The 23,132-nt window shown below is 41.1% G+C and overlaps 2 protein-coding genes across 8 annotated transcripts in view; one reads left to right on the top strand and one right to left on the bottom strand.

Annotated features, from left to right (window-relative positions):
* The window catches only part of PPFIBP1 (PPFIA binding protein 1), a 174,409-nt gene that overhangs the window by 56,561 nt on the left and 94,716 nt on the right, over positions 1-23,132 (top strand). The gene's annotated exons all lie outside the window — the stretch shown is intronic.
* Positions 16,849-19,393, bottom strand: C11H12orf71 (chromosome 11 C12orf71 homolog). The gene is given in 5 exon segments (XM_061206674.1): positions 16,849-17,163; positions 17,524-17,560; positions 17,562-18,192; positions 19,071-19,223; positions 19,321-19,393. Coding segments are annotated over 5 exon segments (1,209 nt in total).

Here is a 23,132-nt window from a genome sequence, read left to right as displayed (position 1 = left end):
GAATCTTGAGTCAAGAATGGACTTAATAAAGTTACCAAACTAAGAATAAATGTATTTTTCAAACAAATACAGGATGTGAGCATGTGGCCTTTGCCGGGAGACTGTTCTGTGTTCAAATCGCAGCTCTACTTTCTTTCCCTGTGATCTCTCTGTGCCAGCTTCCTTATCTGTAAAATGGGGATATGGACACACCTACCTTATAGGTTTCCTGTGACAATTTACTTCGATAGTGTCAGGAGTGTGCTGCTGGGTGCATTGCACTGGCACTAAAAATAATAACCAATATTCTTATTATTTTTCTGATTGTTATTATTACTGATATTACCCATTTGACTCTGTATCTGATACTTTGTAGAAGTTTTCAGATTGTTTTTTTAAAATATGAGATTAACTTAGTGGTTTTTTTTTAAGTATGGTGAACACTAACAAAAATATTTTCCTACTTGTCCTGCCTTAAACTGAAACTCAGAGGGAAGATGAAGGGAAACATTTGTCTGTGTGTCCTTGGCAGGTCCCTCTCCAGGGTGTGTCAGTGAAGACACTCTTGGTCGTTGGAACTGTTTTACTCCGTTAGTTCAGGAAGAGACCAGGGGAGCTGAGATTCACAGGAAAGCTGGGTTATTTTGCACAAAGGAAATTCATAATTTTATATATTACACTGTCAGTTCTTGTGAGGCATTTTGCAAACAAGTGTCCTTACGTACCAAGGAGCTTTGGTGAGAGGCTCTGTGGGTGATTCACTACAGACCACAGCTGGTATAGTGTGTCCATTCCAACTGGTTGTGGTTGGGGACATCTTTCCACTTGTTGGTGAATTCTGGACTAGATATTGGGGCAAATGGTGTAGATTAAGCTTGATTTTGCCCTCAGTGTGATTATGATCTAGCAAATGAATAATCTAGTGTTCTAAAAAGGAAACTTTTAGAGTGAGTTGAGTCAAAGACAACATTTGACCCAAGACTCTGAAATTCTAGTTCTGACTTCTCTACAAATTAGCTGTGGGACTTCAGGTGTATTATTAATCCTGGGTCTCAGTTTTCTCATCTGTACAATCAGAAAGTTAGACTGAGACTTTGAGGCAGAGGAGGAGTCTGTGAATTCTCTAAATGTAATAATATCAAGTTTGGGATATAGCTGTATTTTTCTGAATGCTATATTCTTTCATGGGTTTGCCCCAGGTCAGAAGTTCTGTGACAGCAGATTTTGGTATTTATGATAGTAGGGGAAGGAGTAGTTTTAAGATATGACCTAAGTTCACAAAATAGTGAACGTCACAGCAAATAAAAAACAAATGACCAAACTGTTGTGCAGGCCATGTGAGTATATGTAAATTCATTTTCACACTGACATTTACTTTAACCAGCTCTCATACACTTGCTTTGTTCATCAAAGGATGTTTATGTTTCTGTTAAACTACACAAATAAATATTTAAGACATTGAATTTAAATATATGGCATAGCTGGATTATGAAAGCTGCCTTTGGCCTTATCTCATGTCTCTATTTAAATTCTCAGTTCTCATGTTACAGTCCCACAGTTGGGCGTATCACAAAATTTGGATACGTTTTGTGGTTCCAGATGTTGAAGAAATTATTTATTAAAAATGATATCTAAAAACTAGCATTGAGGGCTTCCCTGGTGGCGCAGTGGTTAAGAATCTGCCTGCCAATGCAGGGGACACGGGTTCGAGCCCTGGTCTGGGAAGATCCCACATGCCGCGGAGCAACTGGGCCCGTGAGCCACAATTACTGAGCCTGCGCGTCTGGAGCCTGTGCTCTGCAACAAGAGAGGCAGCGATAGTGAGAGGCCCGCGCACCGCGATGAAGAGTGGCCCCCACTTGCCACAACTAGAGAAAGCCCTCGCACAGAAACGAAGACCCAACACAGCCATAAATAAATAAATAAAATTTAAAAACTAGCATTGAAATCATTCAATGGATTCAACTGAATTAATAAAATAAGATTAACTAATAAATAGTGTTATCACTTAATAATTACTTTTAAGTTCTTACCTCTATCCTCTTGTACCCAGGGGTATCTGCATGAAGCTGGTGTAGGAGGACATGTAGGAAAGATTTAAAGTAAACTGAGAACTTTGGAATGTTTGTACTTTGAGACATTTAGATGTTCTGGCAACTGACAAGTAGAAGAAATATCATTTGCCTAGAGTGCAGGCAACGCCCTGGTCTCTCCCATGTGGTAATAGTTCTTGAGATCGCGGGTGATGGTGGTGAAAGCTGTCTGGTTATACCACCTTGAGGTGGAATGGACCCAGGCACAGGAATGAAGTGGGACCTCAGCACGGCCTCCTCTTCATCAGGCCGAGGAAGGCCATGGGAATGTGCAGGACGTTACTCGGGCCTGCCCACATGATCACTCCACCTGGTCGTGCAGTGGTTTCTAAGCAGGCGATTTGTAGCCACTGAGATAGCATCATCCCCAAAGAACAACATCCACCCCAGCTCTGTCCCTTTGTGCCCTTTGTCCATACCTTTTGTGCAGTCTCTATCACTTTCATTATTACATGGGGTTTGAAGTTTTCTATCTCCTGACTATGCGTCTTGGACCAAACATTCTTTATTCTAGGGAATTTGAACTAAACATTCTGAAAATACTTGGGGATGGCTATCTTGTTTGGAATCGTGTGTCACATATGTGGTTTTGTCTTGTGCTTCATTGATTCATCATAACCTGAGATAATACATAAGTGAATTTCTTTTCTTCATGAAATTTACGAAACCTTTTCCTTTTTATTTTTCTTCCCTCTAGTTATCTCTCTCTCTCTCACCAAATGTCTAAGATCACCTTTACAATCAAATGGAGATTTAGTTGGGCTGTTAGAACTCTTCCTTCAAGCAGACGCTTCCACGTGTGTGAGCGTGTGGATGGAGTTTGAGGGCTGCTTGAAGCTCTTTGCTTAACTTACCAAAGTCATAGCCATCTTTTTATTCTCAGTTGTTTTCTTTTCTCCTCACCTCTTGGGGAACTGGTAGTCAGTGCCTTTGACTTTTTTTCTCCTTAGTATAGATATGCAAGAGTGTAACTGCTGACAGAGAGCAGGAAATGTTTACACATCTAAATAATCAAAATATGTAGGGAGCATGCGTGTGCGGGCATACATACACGCTGGCTCTGTAGCTGCACAGGTGGTGTGTGTTTCTCTCAAGTTGCTGTGCATTTCCACAGTTAATGAGGAGGGCTTAGCATCTCTAATGGCACTTAGGTATGTAGTCTCAGCAGTGTTTTAAGGAGGAGGAGGGTTGCGGGAATTCTGACTCCCGCTTAGTGGATCTGTGGTTTAATATTGTGGTATTCTGGGGAAATCTGGGCTCTGGCACCAGAATTTCAGTTAGCCAGGGTCTCCATCGCTTTGAGAGTAAGGAAGTGGGAGAAGGGTTTTCGGTCATTCTTAAATCCATTGTTTAGCAGTAGCTCAAGGCTTTGTGCGTTATAATCACAGAAATGAGGTTGGATTCCCAGGGTGTGTTCAATGTTCCTTGCGTACCATAATGCTAGCCTCTCCTTGTCAGATCACAGCCCAGAGCTGCTCCAACCAAGAGGAGACTTAAATTAAGCGTGTGGCAATTCACAGGCATTGTAGAAGGATTCATTTAGGCTTCAGGCAAAAAATAATATATGCTATCTCCTTAGAAATATTACGGTTGCTTTCAAAGTTTGAAATAGCCTTGACAGCTTCCTGTGACCATTACCTTGAACTGAGGTGTAATCCCTGGCCGACGACCAACTCCTAAATGAGGTACAATAAATTGTATTTGCCGTCTGTGTTTTAGTTTGTATTTCAAAACACAAGTTGTTGTTGTACCATCATCTTTTCTTGTTTGTATGTTTGTTTTTACTTTATTCCTTTACCTTCATGGTAGTAGTTATATGCTTGGCGTTAAATATTTGGGCCATTTGATTCTGTGATATTAAGAGATTTTAGAAGAAAAGGTCATCAGCTGTCTTTCTGGGCTATTCTGGGCATTTTGTACTATATTTATTTTGGACCCAGCTTTTCTTGCCCTTGGTTTCTGATTAGCTGTTCCTCCTCCTTGCCTTGGCCTCTCATCTTGCTTGGAAGCATTTCAACAGATCTGTGTTTGGATGACTGTTTTGTTTAACAAATAAACACTATCTCAACCTTGGGAAAGAGTCAAGAAGACAGGATGGAATTCTCCATTAATGCTTCTGGTTCAAAGGCATGGAATTCCTGGAGTAGGGAAGCTGGCTTCTTAGTACACTGATGTCCGGGAGTTGTTTCCTGCTTGAGATTACAAAAGGAAACATGGGATTCTGGAGCATTCTCAAAAGTTTTGGATAATTTGGTGAGACTTAAATAGTCTTATTGTTTATAAATTTTTAGAAATTAAAGAATGGATTATTTGGTTAGAAAAGTGAGCTTTTTGGTTCTTCAGGGTCTAAATTGATCTTGTCTGAGGTCTGGCACAGAACACCCCTTTCAGAGGCCTTTTACCCAGATTGTTGGAGTTGTCAGAAAACTAAGTATCAAGCAGGAAATAAGTGGTCTTCAAGGAGTATCAGACTTTAAGCATAAAGTTTTCACCCAAGAGAAAATAGTGACACCAAAACACCCATTTATGTTGACCTTCTTTGTGAGACTGTGTCTAAATGGCTTTACAGGGACAGAAAATACCAACTAATTCTACTGAAGTGTTACAGGACCCAGAAAGTAATTTGGTTTTTTATTTTTTTGTCTTTTTTTAAAAAAATTGAAATACATTTGACATACAATATTACGTTAGTTTCAGGTATATTACAAAATGGTTTGACATTTGCATATGTTATGAAATGATCACCATCATAAGCCTAATAACCATTGATCCCTGTACAAAGTTATTATAATAATATTGACCATATTCCTTATGCTGTATATATTATGCTGTATAATATTGACCATATTCCCCATGACTTGTTTGTTATATTACTGGAGGTTTGTACCTCTTAATCCCTTTCACCTATTTCACCCACCTCCATATCACCCTCCCTTCTGGCAACCACCTATTTGTTCTCTGTATCTATGAGTCTGTTTTCATTTTATTTAGTTTGTTTGTTTTTTGGGTTGGACATATAAGTGAGATCATACGGTATTTGTCTTTCTCTGTCTGACTTATTTCACTTAGCAGAAAGTGATTTCTGTTTCCTCCCTCTGTGGCCTTCCTGAATCCTCAGGAGGTAGAGCTGAGAAAAAATCAGTGTGTTCTCTGCACTCTTGACCTGACAGAATGCAGCTGATTCTTGTTTGTTGTAGTAGTGACATTCTGTAAAGTCACCAAAATGCTGAATTAGTGCCTACTGAACCATTGCTCCTAGGGGATTCACAGGCTTAGGTTCCTGTGAGCTTCTGTCACAGCGCCTTCACAACTGACCAATACATAACCTTGCTTCCATTTAAAGGGACCTCCTTTAATGGTGCTGATACATTAACATTGAATTCCCGATGAACAGCACTATAACTCATGCTTGAACTAAGCTTACCTAACACATGCATTTTCTCCACAAGGCACCTCACAGCCTTCTTGCATTTAGAAACACTAAACAGCACTTCAGCCGCATGCTTGGGGACCATTTTAAACACTGAAATCACCAACCAGAAGCACAAAAATATGAAAAACATGGCACAGGATAGACCATGAAAAGGACACTTATTTATAGTAGGAGAGCTAAGCTGAAACGAGAAGGCAGAGCATTGCCTTGTTCGACCTCAGCTGGGACCATGCACACACACGGGCACTCAAATTTTTTGCCACTCTGTACATGGCCATGAACAACTGCAAAAGTGCCACTGATACTGATTTTGGGGTTACAAATAAATTTTAGTGAGTGGGCAGATTCACAGACATCTACTGTATAGTATAAGCAAAGTAATCCCAGACATTGTAGCAGGAACCCTCCTCAGCCCAGCTATACAGTTCATGTAGAAAGCCAATCATTTAAGGTAAAAATGAGTTACAAGTTAGTATTGTGACCAATATCCAGAACACATTTTTAGACAGCTTCATATAAGATGAAGGCCAATTAGTAATTCCTTTTGTTGAATAAATGACAGTTAACACTTCTGCCCTCACTTTGAACATCTGTAGAATAGGAACAACATCTTGTGTATCCCCATGTCCTTGGTATGAAGGGTAATAATGGCCAACACATAGTGGGACCTTAGCAAGTGAATGAATAATAAATAAATGAATGACAGAATGAGCCAGGAGAAATCTGCTCCATGGTGCCTGGGCACTTGAGGGCACGATATGAATCTGATGTATCTTTTCAACTTAGATAATTTCCACTGTGTTCATTAAATTAACTCATGTAAATGCTTACTAACTGTCAGAGAGAGTAATGTCAGAACTGGTGTAGCATGGAGGGTATTGCAGCTGGGCCTGAGGATGAAACAGGAGGACCACCAAACGTATTGAGAAAACTACTTAAGGGCTGGAACTGCACTGGACTCTTTCTTCCATCTCACCATGGAACCTGGTTGGCAGGATTTTTTTCTCTAACATTCCTGATACCAACTTCTCTCCACTTCAGCCCCACTCCCACACTGCTGTTATTAGAAACTTCTCTCTAGAACATGGATTTGTTCATCTCAACCTCTTGCTTCAAAAACTCCATTCTCCCCATAAGAAACAATTCAAAGCTCCTTAGTGACCTGGCTCCATCTCTGCACCTCAGACTTCAGTCTCTTAACCATCGCACTGAAGTACACCCTGTGCTCAAGCTAAACTGGACTCATCACTGGATCCCAAGCATGCCTTTTAGGACTTGTGGCCATTGCATAGACTGTCCCCTCTGCCAGTGTTGTCTGCCCCTTCGCCCAGCTCTTCCTTTCAGCTCTAGCTCAAATTACAGCCCCTGTGCTACGTCTGTCAAGATGCCTGTCTCTCCCCAAGTGTGAGCTCTGCAGAGGAAGGGTCTGTGATACTCACCTTTGTGCACAGCCTCTAGCATGTTAATGTTCAGTAAACGTATTTGAATGAGTGAATGCATCTAAACATTATCTAGAGGAAATAGGAAGGCTTAAAACGTCTTTTTAAGCAAAAAAGAGAGGATAGACTATCAGTTTCTACTAAGGCAAGTAGAAAGCTGTGGCTGCCCTTTTGTGAAGTAGCTTTGTCTGTTGTACAAAACTGAGCTTTTCCACTCAGGAAACACCTACACTGTGCCACACCTCCCTGGCCCCCAATATAAACATCCAGGGACTAGACTTAATTAAAGTAGAAGCTAGTGAAATTTTATGTGAGAGGAAATGACATTCAATTTCAGATATTATCTGTTTCAATTATTTCCTGCAGATTAACGATTCATTTCACCAAGTATTTATCGTGGAGCTACTATGTACAAGAAACTGGGCCAGGGGCTTTGGAGCGTGAAAAGATAAGCAGAACACAAGGGCTTTTGTCTAGTGGGAGAGAAAGTCGTGGAAGCGCATTTCTGTAAAACAGGATAAAATGTACACTTACCGCAGGTAGAGCCATGGTTAGCACAAAGGAAGGAGAAACTTATTTCCAACCTGCTCAGTTCCATAGAAGAGCTTGGATTTAACCTGAGCCTTGAAGGGTGCATTTGGGAGTAGGTAGGTGACAAGGCAGATGGAAGGAGTAGTAGCATGGTTAGGGCAGTTCCAAGGGGCGGGAACAGTATAAGCAAAGGCACTGAGGCAGGAAAGTACAGGGAGCGACAGCAGGGGACAAGTACTGCAGCGAGCATGGGGGCGAGGGTGGAGCATTGTTAAATAAGACTGGCAAGGTACATCATAACCTGATGGAGGGAAAGGTAATGGCAGTTTGCTTGGAATTAATTCTGTGGTCATTAGGAGCCATGCAGATTTTCAAAACAAAGGAGGTATATGACAGGAAGGGCAGTGGCTAAAAATTACAAGCTTTTACTAGGTGTCAGACACTTTTACTAAATCCTCACCGTAGCAATTTGAGGTTAGTACTATTACTGGGTCGGCCAAAAGGTTCGTCCGGTTTTTTCCGTAAGATGGCTCTAGGAGAACTTAGTTGTCTTTCACTTCATTAGAAACAATTTTGTTAGATTGTATGTGACAGCTGTCATATCAGCGTGCATTTAAAAAAAAACTTATCTTACTTCACTCTGTATGACAGACTGAAGTAAGTCAGAAAGAGAAAAACAAATACCATATGCTAACACATATATATGGAATCTAAGAAAAAAAAAAAAAAGGTCATGAAGAACCTAGGGGTGGGCTTCCCTGGTGGCGCAGTGGTTGAGAATCTGCCTGCTAATGCAGGGGACACGGGTTCGAGCCCTGGTCTGGGAAGATCCCACATGCCGCGGAGCAACTAGGCCCGTGAGCCACAACTGCTGAGCCTGCACGTCTGGAGCCTGTGCTCCGCAACAAGAGAGGCCGCGATAGTGAGAGGCCCGCGCACCGCGATGAAGAGTGGCCCCCGCTCGCCGCAACTGGACAAAGCCCTCGCACAGAAATGAAGACCCAACACAGCCAAAAATAAATAAATAAATAAATAATTATTTAAAAAAAAAAAAAAAAAAAGAACCTAAGGGCAAGACGGGAATAAAGACACAGACCTACTAGAGAATGGACTTGAGGATATGGGGAGGGGGAAGGGTAAGCTGTGACAAAGTGAGAGAGGCATGGACATATATACACCACCAAACGTAAAATAGATAGCTAGTGGGAAGCAGCCGTATAGCACAGGGAGATCAGCGTGGTGTTTTGTGACCACCTAGAGGGGTGGGATAGGGAGGGAGGGAGGGAGGGAGATGCAAGAGGGAAGAGATATGGGAACATATGTATATGTATAACTGATTCACTTTGTTATAAAGCAGAAACTAACACACCATTGTAAAGCAATTATACTCCAATAAAGATGTTAAAAATAAATAAATAAAAATTAAAAAATTAAAAAAAAAAAGACTTATCAAAATTGGTGAATTTTTGTGTAGCCATTTTAATATTGAAGATGGAAGGAAAAAAGCAACATTTTCGGCATATTATGCTTTATTATTTCAAGAAAGGTAAAAACGCAACTGAAATGCAAAAAATAAGATTTGTGCAGTGTGTGAAGGTTCTGTGACTGATCGAACGGGTCAAAAGTGGTTTGTGAAGTTTTGTGCTGGAGATTTCTCGCTGGACAATGCTCCATGGTTGGGTAGACCAGTTGAAGTTGATAGCGATCAAATGGAGACATTAATTGAGAACAATCATCGTTGCACCACGTGGGAGACAGCTGACATACTGAAAATATCCAAATCAAGCGGTGAAAATCATTTGCACCAGCTTGGTTATGTTCGTCTCTTTGATGTGTGGGTTCCACATAAGTTAAGTGAAAAAAACCTTCTTGACCACATTTCCGCATGCGATTCTCTATTTAAACGTAACAGAAAGGTTCCATTTTTATTTTTATTTCATTTTACATTTATTTATTTATTTTTTATATTTGGCTGCGTCGGGTCTTAGTTGTGGCATGGGGAATCTTTCGTTGTAGTGTGTGGGCTTCTCTTTAGTTGTGGCACGCAGACTTTTCTCTAGTTGTGGCATGCGGGTTTTTCTCTCTCTGGTTGTGGCGTGTGGGCTCCAGGGTGCATGGGCTTGTAGTTTTTGGCACACAGGCTCTCTAGTTGAGGCGCCCGCGCTCAGTAGTTGTGGCACATGGGCCTAGTTGCTCTGCGGCATATGGGATCTTAGTTCCCCAGCCAGGGATCGAACCCGCATCCCCTACATTGGAAGGTTGATTCTTTACCACTGGACTACCAGGGAAGTCCCTCCATTTTTAAAAGAAATTGTGACGGGTGATGAAAAGTGGATACTGTACAATAATGTGGAATGGAAGAGATCGTGGGGCAAGCAAAATGAACCACCACCAACCAACACCAAAGGCTGGTCTTTGTCCAAAGAAGGTGATATTGTGTATATGGTGGGATTGGAAAGGAATCCTCTATTATGAGCTCCTTCCGGAAAACCAAACGATTAATTCCAACAAGTACTGCTCCCAATTAGACCAACTGCAAGCAGCACTTGATGAAAAACATCTGGAATTAGTCAACAGAAAACGCATAATCTTCCTTCAGGATAACGCAAGACCGCATGTTTCTTTGATGACCAGGCAAAAACTGTTACAGCTTGGCTGGGAAGTTCTGATTCATCCGCCATATTCACCAGACTTTGCACCTTTAGATTTCCATTTATTTAGGTCTGTACAAAATTCTCTTAATGGAAAAAATTTCAATTCTCTCGAAGACTGTAAAAGGCACCTGGAACAATTCTTTGCTCAAAAAGATAAAAAGTTTTGAGAAGATGGAATTATGGAGTTACCTGAAAAATGGCAGAAGGTAGTAGAACAAAAGGGTGAATATGTTATTCAGTAAAGTTCTTGGTGGGACTTCCCTGGTGGCGCAGCGGTTAAGAATCCGCTTGCCAATGCAGGGGACACAGGTTCAATCCCTAGTCTGGGAAGATCCCACATGCTACGGAGCAACTAAGCCTGTGAGCCACAACTACTGAGCCTGCGTTCTAGAGCCCGTGAGCCACAACTACTGAGCCCACATGCCTACAGCCCGTGCTCTGCAACAAGAGAAGCCACTGCAGTGAGAAGCCTGCGCACCGCAACGAAGAGTAGCCCCTGCTCACCGCAACTAGAGAAAGCCCTAGCGCAGCAAAAAAGACCCAATGCAACCAAAACTAAATAAATAAATAAAAATTTTAAAAGTTTTTTTAAAAAACCCTCTATTCTATGAAAAATAAATAAATAAATAAAAGTTCTTGGTGAAAATGAAAAATGTGTCTTTTATTTTTACTTAAAAACCGAAGGCACTTTTTGGCCAACCCAATAGCATCACATTTTAAAGATCAAATGGAAAGCCCAGAGAGCTTAAGCAACTTCCCCAGGATCCACTGCAAATAAGCAGTGGACCTGGGATTTGAAGCCAGGAAGTTTTATATAAGAACTTGGGCTTTGAACCTGGGATTAAAGCATAGGATTCAGAGAGTCTCTGAACTTTCTGAATTGTTTGCAAAGTGTTTAGTATATATGAATGTGTGCATTTGTTTAAGAGAAAATCTATAGCTTTAATCATATAAAAGGCATGCTCCATAAAAGGTTAATAAGGACTATGGTAGCACCCTCTTCTCTCAAAAGTCCCTCAGGTTGTTCAATGCATTATATGGTGACTTTAGGCTTATGCTACTTCTTAGGTTGGAAGAAGCAGAACAATCTAGCACCACTCAAAATAAAAGGAAATGTCAAAACAATTTGTAGGAATTGTTAGTACTGTAAGTGGCAAACTGTTCTTGATTTGTGAGAAACATAGAAAATGCCCAAGAAGTTCTTTTGAAAGCCAACATGAGATATCCAGGCCTTGAAAACTGTGGATAGTTTGAGGGCAGAGACCCTGGCTCTGCAATGGGCAAAATTACTCTTACAAAAGCTAAATAAACTCCTGAAATTTGAAATGTTTTTTAAAAGTGCCTAGATGCTACTCTTCTTTCAACTGCACTAATTTGTCTTTTTACAGTTAGAGGGACTTAGGGGATGAATATTTATTAACCCATGAGACTGAAAATTCCTTAAACCTGGTGGTAAATCCAAAGGCAGGTGCCAGGATGAATGAATCCAGATTAAAGAATTGCCCAGTTTATTCCACTTGAGAAATCAGATTAATACCTAAGTTTTGTTTAGAGTAAAAATTTTAATGCTTTAAATATGTACATCTTTAAGACGTTACTATCACACAAGAATAGCAAATACAATACTTTATTTTAGTAACAGAGATCTGGATTCCCTACTTACTGGAGTTTTTCTTAACATTTTTCCCATCTTTGTTTTCTCGTTTTCTCTCTATTTTGTGTTTTTTTCTTGGACTGTTTCAAAGGGCTTAATATACAGTCCCCATTCAGACTTGTCCAACTGTTAAAAAATACCTTTTATGGTAGTTTTGTAGATTTGAAGGATTCAATAAGGATGGTAAATAGCAATTGGTTGTCATGTTTCTTTAGTCTCTTTTTTGAACTATCTTGTCTCCCTGCTTTTTTTGTTTTCTCTTATTTTTCATTTCATGACATTAACATGTTTGGAAAGTCTAAGATAGTTGTCTAGAAGTATGTCTTTCAATCTGAGTTCATCCATTGGTTTCCTAATGATTAGATTTAGATTAAACATTGCTAGCAAGAATATACTGCTTCTCTTTAGAAGGTACAAGATGGTGGTTAGGCTAAATTTAATCATTGGATTAAGTTGCTGTTCACTGGACCTCTCCATTGTAAAGGTACCTAATCCCCTTAATCACTAATAAGTCATCTGTGGGGGTATTCTTGGGGACCATGTGCATATCTTGTTCCCCGACAGTCATTCACCCAATGGTTTTCGCATTCATCTTTGATCCTTATGTGAATCAGTTACTAAGTTGGTGGTTGCAGTATGGTACTAACTGCATTTTTGAAAGTCACTTTACTGGAGAAAAATTCTCCTTCTCATTCCCATCCCTATTTGGGAAAAATCTAGGCCCCAAAGACAGATGGCAGAGGAGTTGACGAAAGGGAAACTTGTAAGCAACTATCCAAAAATATATTAATATTTTAAATGTCTGAAGTGTTTTCTTTGTGAGTGGGTGTATAGGAAAGTTCTAGGAGAGAGAGAGAGAGAGAGAGAGAGAGAGAGTGTCTTTTAGTTTTGGGGGTTTGCCCTTAAAATAATAAATCCTTAAGATTTATTAAGGATTTATGATGCAGATGAGGAAAAACAAAGTAAATTGCCATTCTGATTTCCTTCTAGACTGAGAGAATTCAATAATAATGAGACGAATTTTCATTCAACCCAGCCACAATCTGAAAAGATATTGATGTTTGCCCTCCCATTTGAAAACACTCAGTGGTTCTTTATAAAGCATGTTAGATTGAAGTCAAATGGGCATCAAAACCATGAAATTCCTATGAAAGGTAAGATAGTAAACAGAAATTGTTTAGTAGGGGGGTTTCTTGATCTAGGCTTATAATTCTTTTAAGATTTATCCTAAGGCTTTTATACCTGCCTTGCTCATGACTGACTCACTCAGTGACTCAGTGTTATCTGATGAGGATCTTATTTCACTTTTGAAATGAGAGTGTTGTTCTCTTTGTTGCGGTAGTAAAGGGTAGCAGGAAAAGATTGACTCTGGGCAGTGCAATTGAAAATCCCCCCCATCCATCTTGAGATTAGAGAGTACCCTGCATGCAATATCAGTTCTCCTGCTTGCAGTTCATAATGAAAAGACCTATTTTTGAAGCATGTAACTATCCCTCCTGCCTAAACAAAACTATTCTTAAATATAGGGATAATTATCAGCACTCTTATGAATTCATTTATAATTTGCTTTATTTTTCTTTTCATTGTTTTGTAAGAGGATCTTGGACACTATTTTTGTGACCAGGTAGACCTTGGACCCCTGCATCCTTTTGAGCCATGAATTTTCACATTATGTTCTTTAAGTCTGGAAAAATGACTTGCCCATATTTTGCTGGTATAGTATGATCACACACTTTTTTCTCTCATTGAGATCTTGCTGAGTGAGAAATTGGTGTGGCATGAGATGGTCTATAAAATTTACATTAACCTATCCCAATTCTGTGTTTGGAGACAGCTGAATACTCCTTGCATTTGTTTGATAATTTCTTACCCTGCATGCTGGCTTATATTATGGTGTTGTTATAGATTCCAGAATATGAATATTTAAGGCAAAACCTCGCTAATTCAAGCACCTGAACTTTATGGGTCTCAAGGTTGAGTAATTCACTTGAAAGAATTAGATTGGCATGTGCCCGGCAAGCGCAGTCATTCACCTAGAATCTTGAGGTTTCTGCAAAGCTAGAGTCTCTCCATGGCCACGCCCAGTTTGCTGTCAGTCCTCTTGGTGTGTAGTGGCCTCCACCAGCCCTTTGGACACGACACAGAGCAGAGAACCTGGTCCTAGGTTGGCATGTAGCTAAGAGCTTCATAGCATATTTGATGCTGTAATAAATGAGGAGGTACTGAAATAGTTCCTATTTTTAAACACTTTGACTCACTTTCTAAGATGTAGCACAACAACTCCAAGGAATATTTAGCATTCCAATTCTTTATAAAGAATATTTATTACAAAGGCTTGTAAAGTGCATTGCTTGAATCATAGAGGTGGGTTCATACTTGTCAAACAGGTTTATACAACACTGAAAAATAAACACAAGTATGTCAGAAATCTTACAAATGAACGGGGCTTCTTATTCAGGGTGGGCAATCTTAAAGTGAGTTTTTGGGTGAGTTTTTCTTAGAGGTTGACTTAATTACTAGAGAAATAATTGAGCAAGCAACAAAACCGGTCACAAGCGCCATGACGGTAGGAGATGTCATCTTTCTTTTAGTCGTATCATGGTGTCTGGTTAAAGCAACAGTAAGGCTCCATGTATATTTGTTGAATTAAATTTTCAAATTAGTTGCTAAATTCCTCTGGTCTTAGGTTTCTCAATCAAGGTCAAGCCACCTCACTTGACTTTTCACAGATTGCCATTTTGTCTTCCTGTCTGCCCCCCACTCTCCTTTCCTGCTCTTAACCCTGCTGGCCAGTGACTTTTGACTTAAGGAATAGCTGTTGTATTTCATTTTTCAAGAAAATTATGTAGGAAAAAAGAGAAGTAGGACATATTCAAATCATTAAAAAGATTATATAGAGACAGAGAGATCACTCTGTACCAGACACTGTGTTAAGATCTTGCAGTGAAAAGGAACCGAGACCTGGTGCTTGCCCTCAAGAGGTCGGAGTCTGTAGGTAAAATAGTCATATCAAGAGAGCTGAAAAGTACAAGTCATGGTGTGAGGGTAGGGACTGGGGGACAGCTTAAGTAAAGTTGACCATGTCAACTGGAAAAATCAGTCTTGGCCTCATAGCAGCCCTAGAGCAGGGTCTTTAAGGATGAGTGCCCCAGGCAATGTGGACTTGAGAAGGCATTGGGGGAATTCTCCAGGGAATGGAGAAGGCAATTCCTATGTTTGTGTATTGGCTCTTATGAGAAGCAAGACAGTTGTTCTGTTGGGGAATTTGGAGAGTATAGATTAAAAGAAGAGCTGGGAGAAGAAAAGGGCAGGCATTGTGAATGCTAGTAGATGTGGTGGATATGCCATGGCTTGGGAGGGAGGGGCAAAGGTTGCATCTGGAAGGAGGTGCATGAAAGTCATGGAACGGGTAGGGTAATGGGACTCAAAGTCTTGGTGAAGTCAAAGAGCAGCTGAAGGTGGAGGAGGGCATTCACGTGAGCTAGTTGAATGGGAAATATTCTCAGAGAGGTGGATAAAGTGAGGAGTCTGGCTGTGCAGAGATTCAGGGTGTGACCATGAGCATATACTGCTAAGAAGGCCCTGCTCTTTGATTCCTTCCCTCCCATGGTACTGTCTTTCCTGGGACAATATCCTCCCCAGTGTCTCTCATGTATAACCAGCCAGGATCGCACACCTTAACTCCATGCCAAACTAACCACATTTGTGACTCAAGCAACCTCATATACGAAACCTTGTAAAATCAACCTCCCCATGTTGAATTGATTATTGTTTAGTAGTCAGTATGGACCGTGTACAAACTATTGTATTACCAGCCATAACCCTTTATAGTCATATGGTTACATGGCTTTATCTCTTAAATAATAAGACAGCTGGAGCTCAAAGATTGAATTTGTTTTTGCCTTGTTTTTTGTAAGCTAGAAAATTATCTTGTGCTCCTATGTGCTAAATATTTGTGGAAGGAAGGAAAAAAGAGAGGAAGGAAGAGATAAAGAAATTAAAATTGTGGAAAGGAAGGAATTTGAAACCAAAGAATCATATGAACTCTGAAGGTCCTATAGGGTGGTAGCAAAAGCTGAAGGAGGGCTCTTGAGTAAACCTGATGGTGAATAGGGAGGATGGTGGTGGTACCCGGGAGGTGAGGTGATAACACTAATAGGGGCTAAACATGTGATTACAGCCTTCCTCAAAGAAGTTGACATTTATTGGAAAGTTTAGTGACCATTGTAAAGGAATTTCAGAGGGCACAGTGGGGAATGGACTGGGAGGGAACTTGGTTGAGTCAAGATCTGCTGAAACCCATAACTTTTTGTAAATATTGCTTCTGTGTGGGAAATATTTCAATGAGAATTGACTCTTAAACTCTCACTCTTGGATGTTCCTTGGATCAGGGCTTCTGGTGATATCCTCAGGAGAATGAATAATAACAATTATATTAGTAATGATATTATTCAAGTGCTTGCATTATCTCATTAATTCTCACAACAACCTTATGAAGTCTGTATTACTACCTTCCCCATCTTATGAATAAGGAAAGTTAGGCATTCCCAATCCTTGCATTCCTCCTAAGTGGGCTACTTATTCTAGCCAAGGCAAGGTGTACTAGAACCAGTCAGGTCTTCTGGGAACATAAGATCTGCCACCTTGAACGCCTGAAACTGCCAATTGAACTTAACTTCCTGAGGGACTTGGTATCCTCTGCCACTTACTTGAGTCCTGCAGGTTCAACCAAAGCCATCCTGCCGTGTTGGGAATTTGATGGGTTGTACTGCTGCCTTCTGAAAGCGGGGATTTGGACAAATGATAAAATAGGTTAAAATATATAACGTGAAATAGGGTGAAATACAGTAAGAAGTGGGGAGAGGAGGGAAAAAGAATGCCTTCAAGTTAGGAAGGATGATAATACTGAAACTTCCCAGAGAATATATTTCCGTCTTCGGGCCAACATGTAAACTTTCAGCCTGAGCCAACATCTTGAGCTGGGAGCGGAAGACATGGATAACAAGAATATGTATTTTGTTTATTGGGAAAAAAATAGCTCATGGGGATTGTAGAATAGGGGCTATCAAAAAGTTAAAAAATGTGGCGATATGGGGTGTCCTAATTCGAGGGATTCTTGAGGTTGGATTCTCTTGCTTCTGTGAGAGAGTCGTTTCTTTTGTGCTAGTTGATGGGGGCTCTCAGTGGCCTTCTCAGGGTGCTCTCTCCCCCAAAATGAAGAGAGGACTTGGTGCCTTAGCCAGCGGAAGATCCACCCAAAATTCAGACAGGAGAGGGCTTGTGTGCTGGAGTGAGTGTCCTCCTTCTCTTGCGGACCTGATGAGATTGAGGAGGTCTCTGCAATACTTGTCCTTTGGCTGCCAGTGACCTGGCTTATTATCTGCCAAGAAAATGAGTTTTAGATATTGTGTAACCTAGACAACAATGGCGTAAATATTTATCCATTTATGGAGCTCAAATCCTTTAACCAAAAATAACCCAACGGTACATGCACAGTTTCATTACTCATTAATACTTACACACACATACACACACACACACACATGCACACCTATTTTGGTCATAATTGTTGGCTTTTTCTTTACTTTCCTACCCTCTTCTCTGCCTTGGTGCTCCTCAGTATTTTCCCTTCAACTCCACTCTGACCCTTTTATAGCAGGTAGTAATTCTCTGTGCATTCCCACCTGGCCCCTCCGCCAGGCCTGTCCCCTGCTTGCCTGTGAGGCACCTCTGTGCTCACCTCAGCAAGCTCATGTTTCTGAAGCCTTGGAGGAATCTGGAAACTGGATGACATCTTCATTTTCTGATGGGTTGAACTTGGCCAAGTCTTGACAGCTCTCATGTTCTTGATGACTAACCTGAGCCATACCTGGAGGGGAGCTGCTAGACAGCTGACAGTCTTCCTCCTGAACAGATTCATGGAACACAGAGTCCTCATCTTCATCATCTTTCTGGTTCTCTAGAAATTTGTCAAGCTTTTGCACAAGACCATCCAGTTTGCTGAGAGTCAGTTGTGTCTTCTCTTTGGGATACTTGTCTATCCACTGGTTGTCTCCACTTAGGTCCCAATTAGCCACCGAGTCTGAATTCTTAGAGGCCATGTCAACATCCCAGGCCAGGGTGATGCTTAGTTTGCAAAACTGCTCTGGGTCATCCTGTATTTGGTCTCGTCTCCCCAGGAGTCTCCCTATGTTTTCAGTCTGCCATGTCCCCTGGATAGGAGGGACAAAGTGGATTGAAGGACCTTCAGAAGATGTGTCTTCAGAGGAGATGATGATCTCATAGGAAAAGGTGTTCTCACAGGGGAAATAGCCCACAAAGAGACTCAGGTTTGATTCGGAGCTGCTGGAGAATGAGTGCGCCGTGGAGTTCAAAGGCGCAAATCTCAGGTCTCCCTCATCCCAGGGATCTTCAAAAGAAAGAAAAAATAAGTGGGATTGGGGAAAAGAAGAAGGTAATACGGTACTTACGCAATAACGTTATGCATTCCTTTTTCTGTTTGGAGCTATCGCGTTCTGATAGAAGTTCATCCTGTTTTGCAATCTGCAGTGAAGAATGAAAGAGGCAGCCCTCTCCCTTTCAAAACCTGTTTATACGACCCTCTCTACTAAGCATCTTCACCGGATGCCTCACATCATCTGTTACTACAGTTGAAAGAACTTGTATCATAAAAGAAAAAAATCATCATGGTATAAAATTTGAAAAATATAAAAAAGTATAAAGATCAAAATAAATATGCCTGTGATTCCCCCTGTCCAGAGATAATGATAATCATCAAGAAAACATTTTGGTGGACTCCCTTATAATCTCTTCTTTTTCTTTATATGTACTTATATGTATGTGTGTGTGTATATATATATATATATACATACAGTCACGTATATATGTAGATATGAAAGTCACATCAGTTGAAACTGAGATTATTATATTTTATGGCACAACCTACAATAAACATATATATGTCTATTCTGTCACTTTTTACCACTTTCTTGTTAATGACCATTAGTAGTTATTGTTCTTAACAGATAAATCTGCAGTAAACCCCCTTCTTAATCTTTGTCTCTCTTTATATTCTTAAATGTGGGTTTAATGGATCAAAGATCACAAATGTATTAAAGGCTCCTTAATAGTTGTTACCAAATTGCTTCCCAGAAAGGTTATAGCCATTTAGATGCCCATCCTCCCACCATCTGATGGCACTTTTTAGTGCAGCTTTTTCTATGATGCCCCAGTAAGTAACTGGGGCAGAGGGTAAGAATACACACACACTCACATACATGCACGCACATGTTGTAGTCTCTGTAATGCTCTGCTCTGGTGGCTGCCCACGTGAAAGAGGTGCTGCCAACTCCTGAGCCATAAACCGGGGAGGTGAAAAATCCTTCAGATCCTGAGTCTCAGTGGCTAAAAGTCCAACTGCCAGAAGTCTGTGTTCTGGGACTGTTGGTTACCATGGCAACACAAGGACCCAAGTTATAGTCAAAAATGTGGGAAGAGAGAAAAAAGGGATAGAAAGCTACAGTAGCCAGTGCCTTGCTCCCAAAATATCCTGTATCCACATTATCCTTGCTGATGAGGATCCCTCTCGAGGGCAGAAGGACAAATGCCATGGCGGTTACTTCCCTCTTGTCATGTGGGTGTCCAGGATAGTTCCTGTCTAGAGGGAATTTAGAGCCTATTTGGGGAAACGGACATAAACAGCCTCTTATAGGACAGAATGGTAAGTGCAGCAACAGAACTTAAAAATAATGTCATGGGAGAATGGAAGAAGGCGCCTTGTGCAGCCGGGCAGAGATGGGGGAGGGGGGGGGTCTGAAAAGCCTCCAAGAGAGGATTCCCTCTGATCTCAGTATTTAGGGGGGTGTGGAAGTTAGTGAGGTGGAAGAGGGGGAGGGGTTGGGGGAGAGGACCTTTCAGGCAGAGGGGACACGTGAGCAAGGATCCCCCAGGTGAGAAACAACCAGGTGTGTGGGGAGATCAAACATGGGGAGGTAAACGGGGTCAGTGAGATGGTGGAAGGTCTTCCACCCCTGTTAGGGAACTTGGTTTTTATCCTGTAAGCCTGTACTTGGATGGAAGTTTGATTTGTCAGGCGTTCTTCCAGGTAATTCAAAGTATATTGGATACTCGACATGATTAAAACAAGCAAACAAAACAGAACTTCCAGTGCACTTGGCAGCATGAATGTTACCAGTTGGCTTTCATGAGAACGGAGTCAGTCGGTTTGCACTGGGTTAAGGAATGGATGGGAGGAGACGAGGTGGGAACAGTGAACCTAGACCATACTTCAGCAGCGTCTGGATGAGAAAGTGAGAGGGGGAGGCAGAGGCAAGGTTAGTTTCCGCACCCACCCCCCAAATACAAAAACGGTGCATAGTCAGTACAGGGGGAGAGTTTCAAAACCTAAATGGTTGGCTGCTGCTTTTGGAGAGAGTAAGGGTGGGATCCATGGCATGGACAGGGGGCTCGGTAGTAATAAAAGGAGTGTGTTATTTCCTGGTATTAGAAGGAAAAAAGTGAAGACGGTTGTGGACAAGTTTGGAGGAATGCATCGTTGAGGACCTCTGTTTTCTTCTTCGAGTGTCCCAGCTAGGCTTCTGCCTTATTCCTGAGATTGTCTGCACTGTTTTACACCAGTTCTGTTACCTGGATCTCTGTCCTCGTTGTCCTTGTTTCCTTGTTCCCAATGTTATCTCCTTTGACGGCCTCTTTGGTAACATGAGCTGCCTTGGTTTTTCTAGAATTAGAGCTTTGCTTTTCCTTGCCGTCTTCCTCTAGGCGCCTCTGCTGCTCACCAAGTCCTCCCACCTCCCAGTCTACCCTTCCCTTCCCAATGGCATCGTGGAATTATGTGGGATTGATCAGGTCTCAGTGGGTACTTTGTAGGTGGGGAAGTAAATCGTTCATTGTCTGTTTCCAAATGTGCAAATTCTGAGGACAAATGTGGGTCGTGTAGGATCGAAGGCTGTCAGTTGCAGAGGCTAAACAAAAAATAACCTTTTCTAAGAGCAAAATCATCTTGGCAAATGTAGTGACAGCAACTGCCAGCCTGGTCTAAACTGTGGGGCTATGGGGTACTGTTTTTCGGTCAATTCGGTGATTCTCAGGAAGGGAGTAGGGCTTCCACTCAGAGTTTCCAAGGAATGAAGTGTGTGTGTACTTGGAAAAAGCATGTTCTTTTTTAAAAAAAATTTTTTTTCATTGGAGTGTAGTTGATTTACAATGTTGGAAAAGCATGTTCTTAAATTAACATTGCTTAGATATGCTTTTGGTCACTTTTTTTAAAATTTCAAGTTTCAAACAGTATTAAAAGAAACCATATGGTTTTTATATTTATCCAAAAAGAAGCATGGATTTCAACACACACACAAACACACACACCCAGAAAGGAAAAAAGCCAAGAAACACTGGTCCGACTTAAAAGAACCTCAACTCATTGGAATCTGTCAGTTGCGTAAAGATCTTTTTCAAATATTTTTCTGTCTTTGTTTCCATTTAACAAGGTTACATTTAAAGTTTTCTACGACTCTCGGGTTTTTTGCTGTTGTACCAGTTAAATTTCTAGGTTCTGTTAAATAAGATTGTTTTAGGTGAGTCTGTTTCAGGAGTTATGATGTCCTGATGTAAGAAATAGGCAGAGTTGGAGTTGGGGAGACACCATCTGTACCCAACAGAGGCCACCTGGCAAGTGGCCACAGACTGCCACAAATCCCACGAGTGATTGGGGTTCTAGATTAATCCCAGAGGGTGCAGGTCAGGAGCAACATGCTATGCTCCCTAGCATTTATTGGCCACTTACTACATGCCAGGTCCTATTTTAAGCACTTTATATGTGCTTATTGTTTAATCTTCACAGCAACTCAATCAGTTACGTATCGTTAGTTGCTCTGTTTTACAGACAAAGGAACCAAGGCATGAGCAGTTATATACCCCTCCCACATCCCCAAACCGTAAACCCTAGAACCTGGATTCAAACACAGGCAGTCTGGCTCCAGAGCCCATACTCTTACCCTCTCCACGCTCCTGTCTCTCGGGAGGCTGACCGCCCACCTCCTCCCTGAGAGATTCTTAGGAGAGTTGACTTAGGCCAAAATCAAACCTGTATTCTGGTTCCTTTAAAGAAACTCCTTTGAGTGGAACAGTGTGTTCTAAGTAAGTGGTCCGTAGAACCGGCCCAAAACAATGGCGTCCACATCTGGGGCAGGCTAGATTTAAAGTAAATATTCAGCTTCCTCTTTGGCATGATGAGATCTGGATCCCTGTTTTCCGGCTTTTCATGAAAACTCTGTGACCTCCTCCCAGAGCAGTGGGAACCTAGAAAAGGATTCATGAGTAGCTTTCTTCCCACGCAGCTGTAGTGACGGTCAGAGGGAAGCTGTATGCCATACCGTTACCCATGGAAATGGGACTAAACATAAATATTTAAGTAGGAAAGAACTATTTCTCAGCCTAAACTTCTAAAGTTTAGAGTGATCCTGAAGGTAAAAGAGCTTCACACAGGGGAAGCCTCAGAGAAAACTTCAGATTTTATTTATTTGTACCATACTGCCGTTTCTCTGTACATTCGCTCTCTGTGTGTGTGTGTGTGTGTGTGTGTGTGTGTGTATGCATATATATGTACATATGTATACATATATATTTCATTTTAAATACAACTCAAGTAGTGAAAGTCCCTGAAACTCACCTTTTCTCCTGTCCCAGAAAAAGGATAATCACTGTTAATTGTTTGATATACATTACATAATTTGTTCAGATATTTTTTTCCTAAAGCAACATTGAAATAGCAACAACACACGCCATCTTTAGGATGCCATGCTGAGGAGCATATTCAATTCTAAAAGATAACTTAGCTTTTACATCTAATAATAGATCAGGGGATTTGAGGTCCTCATTAACAATACCCCTTGTGTTAATTTCTTTCCTAGGGCCTTATTTTGACTTGGTGGGCTAGCTTTTCTTGGAGCACAGGTATATTATCTAAATAGTACAGCTGCCTCATCATTACCTCTTCTCTTGAAGCAAAATCATCTATAATAAAGCTCTTGAGGTTTCAAAAATGATGGTACGTTGTGAATTTACAACGTTTTAGAACTGAAGCCAGTAGTAATGGCAGTTTTGAAAACTGGAACGCTTCCTCAAATCCATTTGACTTGATGGGATTTGGAGCCTAAATAAATAGAGTGGGAAGTTTCTAACTTAGAAATTAAGCTACTGTTATGGTTAATTTTGTGTATTAACTTGACTAGGCCACAGGGTACCCAGATATTTGGTTCAGCATTATTCTGGGTGTCTGTGAGGATGCTTCTAGATGAAATTAACATTTGAATTGGTGGACTAAGGCAGATTGCC

Source organism: Eubalaena glacialis, chromosome 11 (genome assembly GCF_028564815.1).
Source record: "Eubalaena glacialis isolate mEubGla1 chromosome 11, mEubGla1.1.hap2.+ XY, whole genome shotgun sequence".
Lineage (NCBI taxonomy): Eukaryota > Metazoa > Chordata > Mammalia > Artiodactyla > Balaenidae > Eubalaena > Eubalaena glacialis.
The sequence above is the reverse complement of the archived record's forward strand: the minus strand, read 5'-3'. Positions and strand labels throughout refer to the sequence as shown.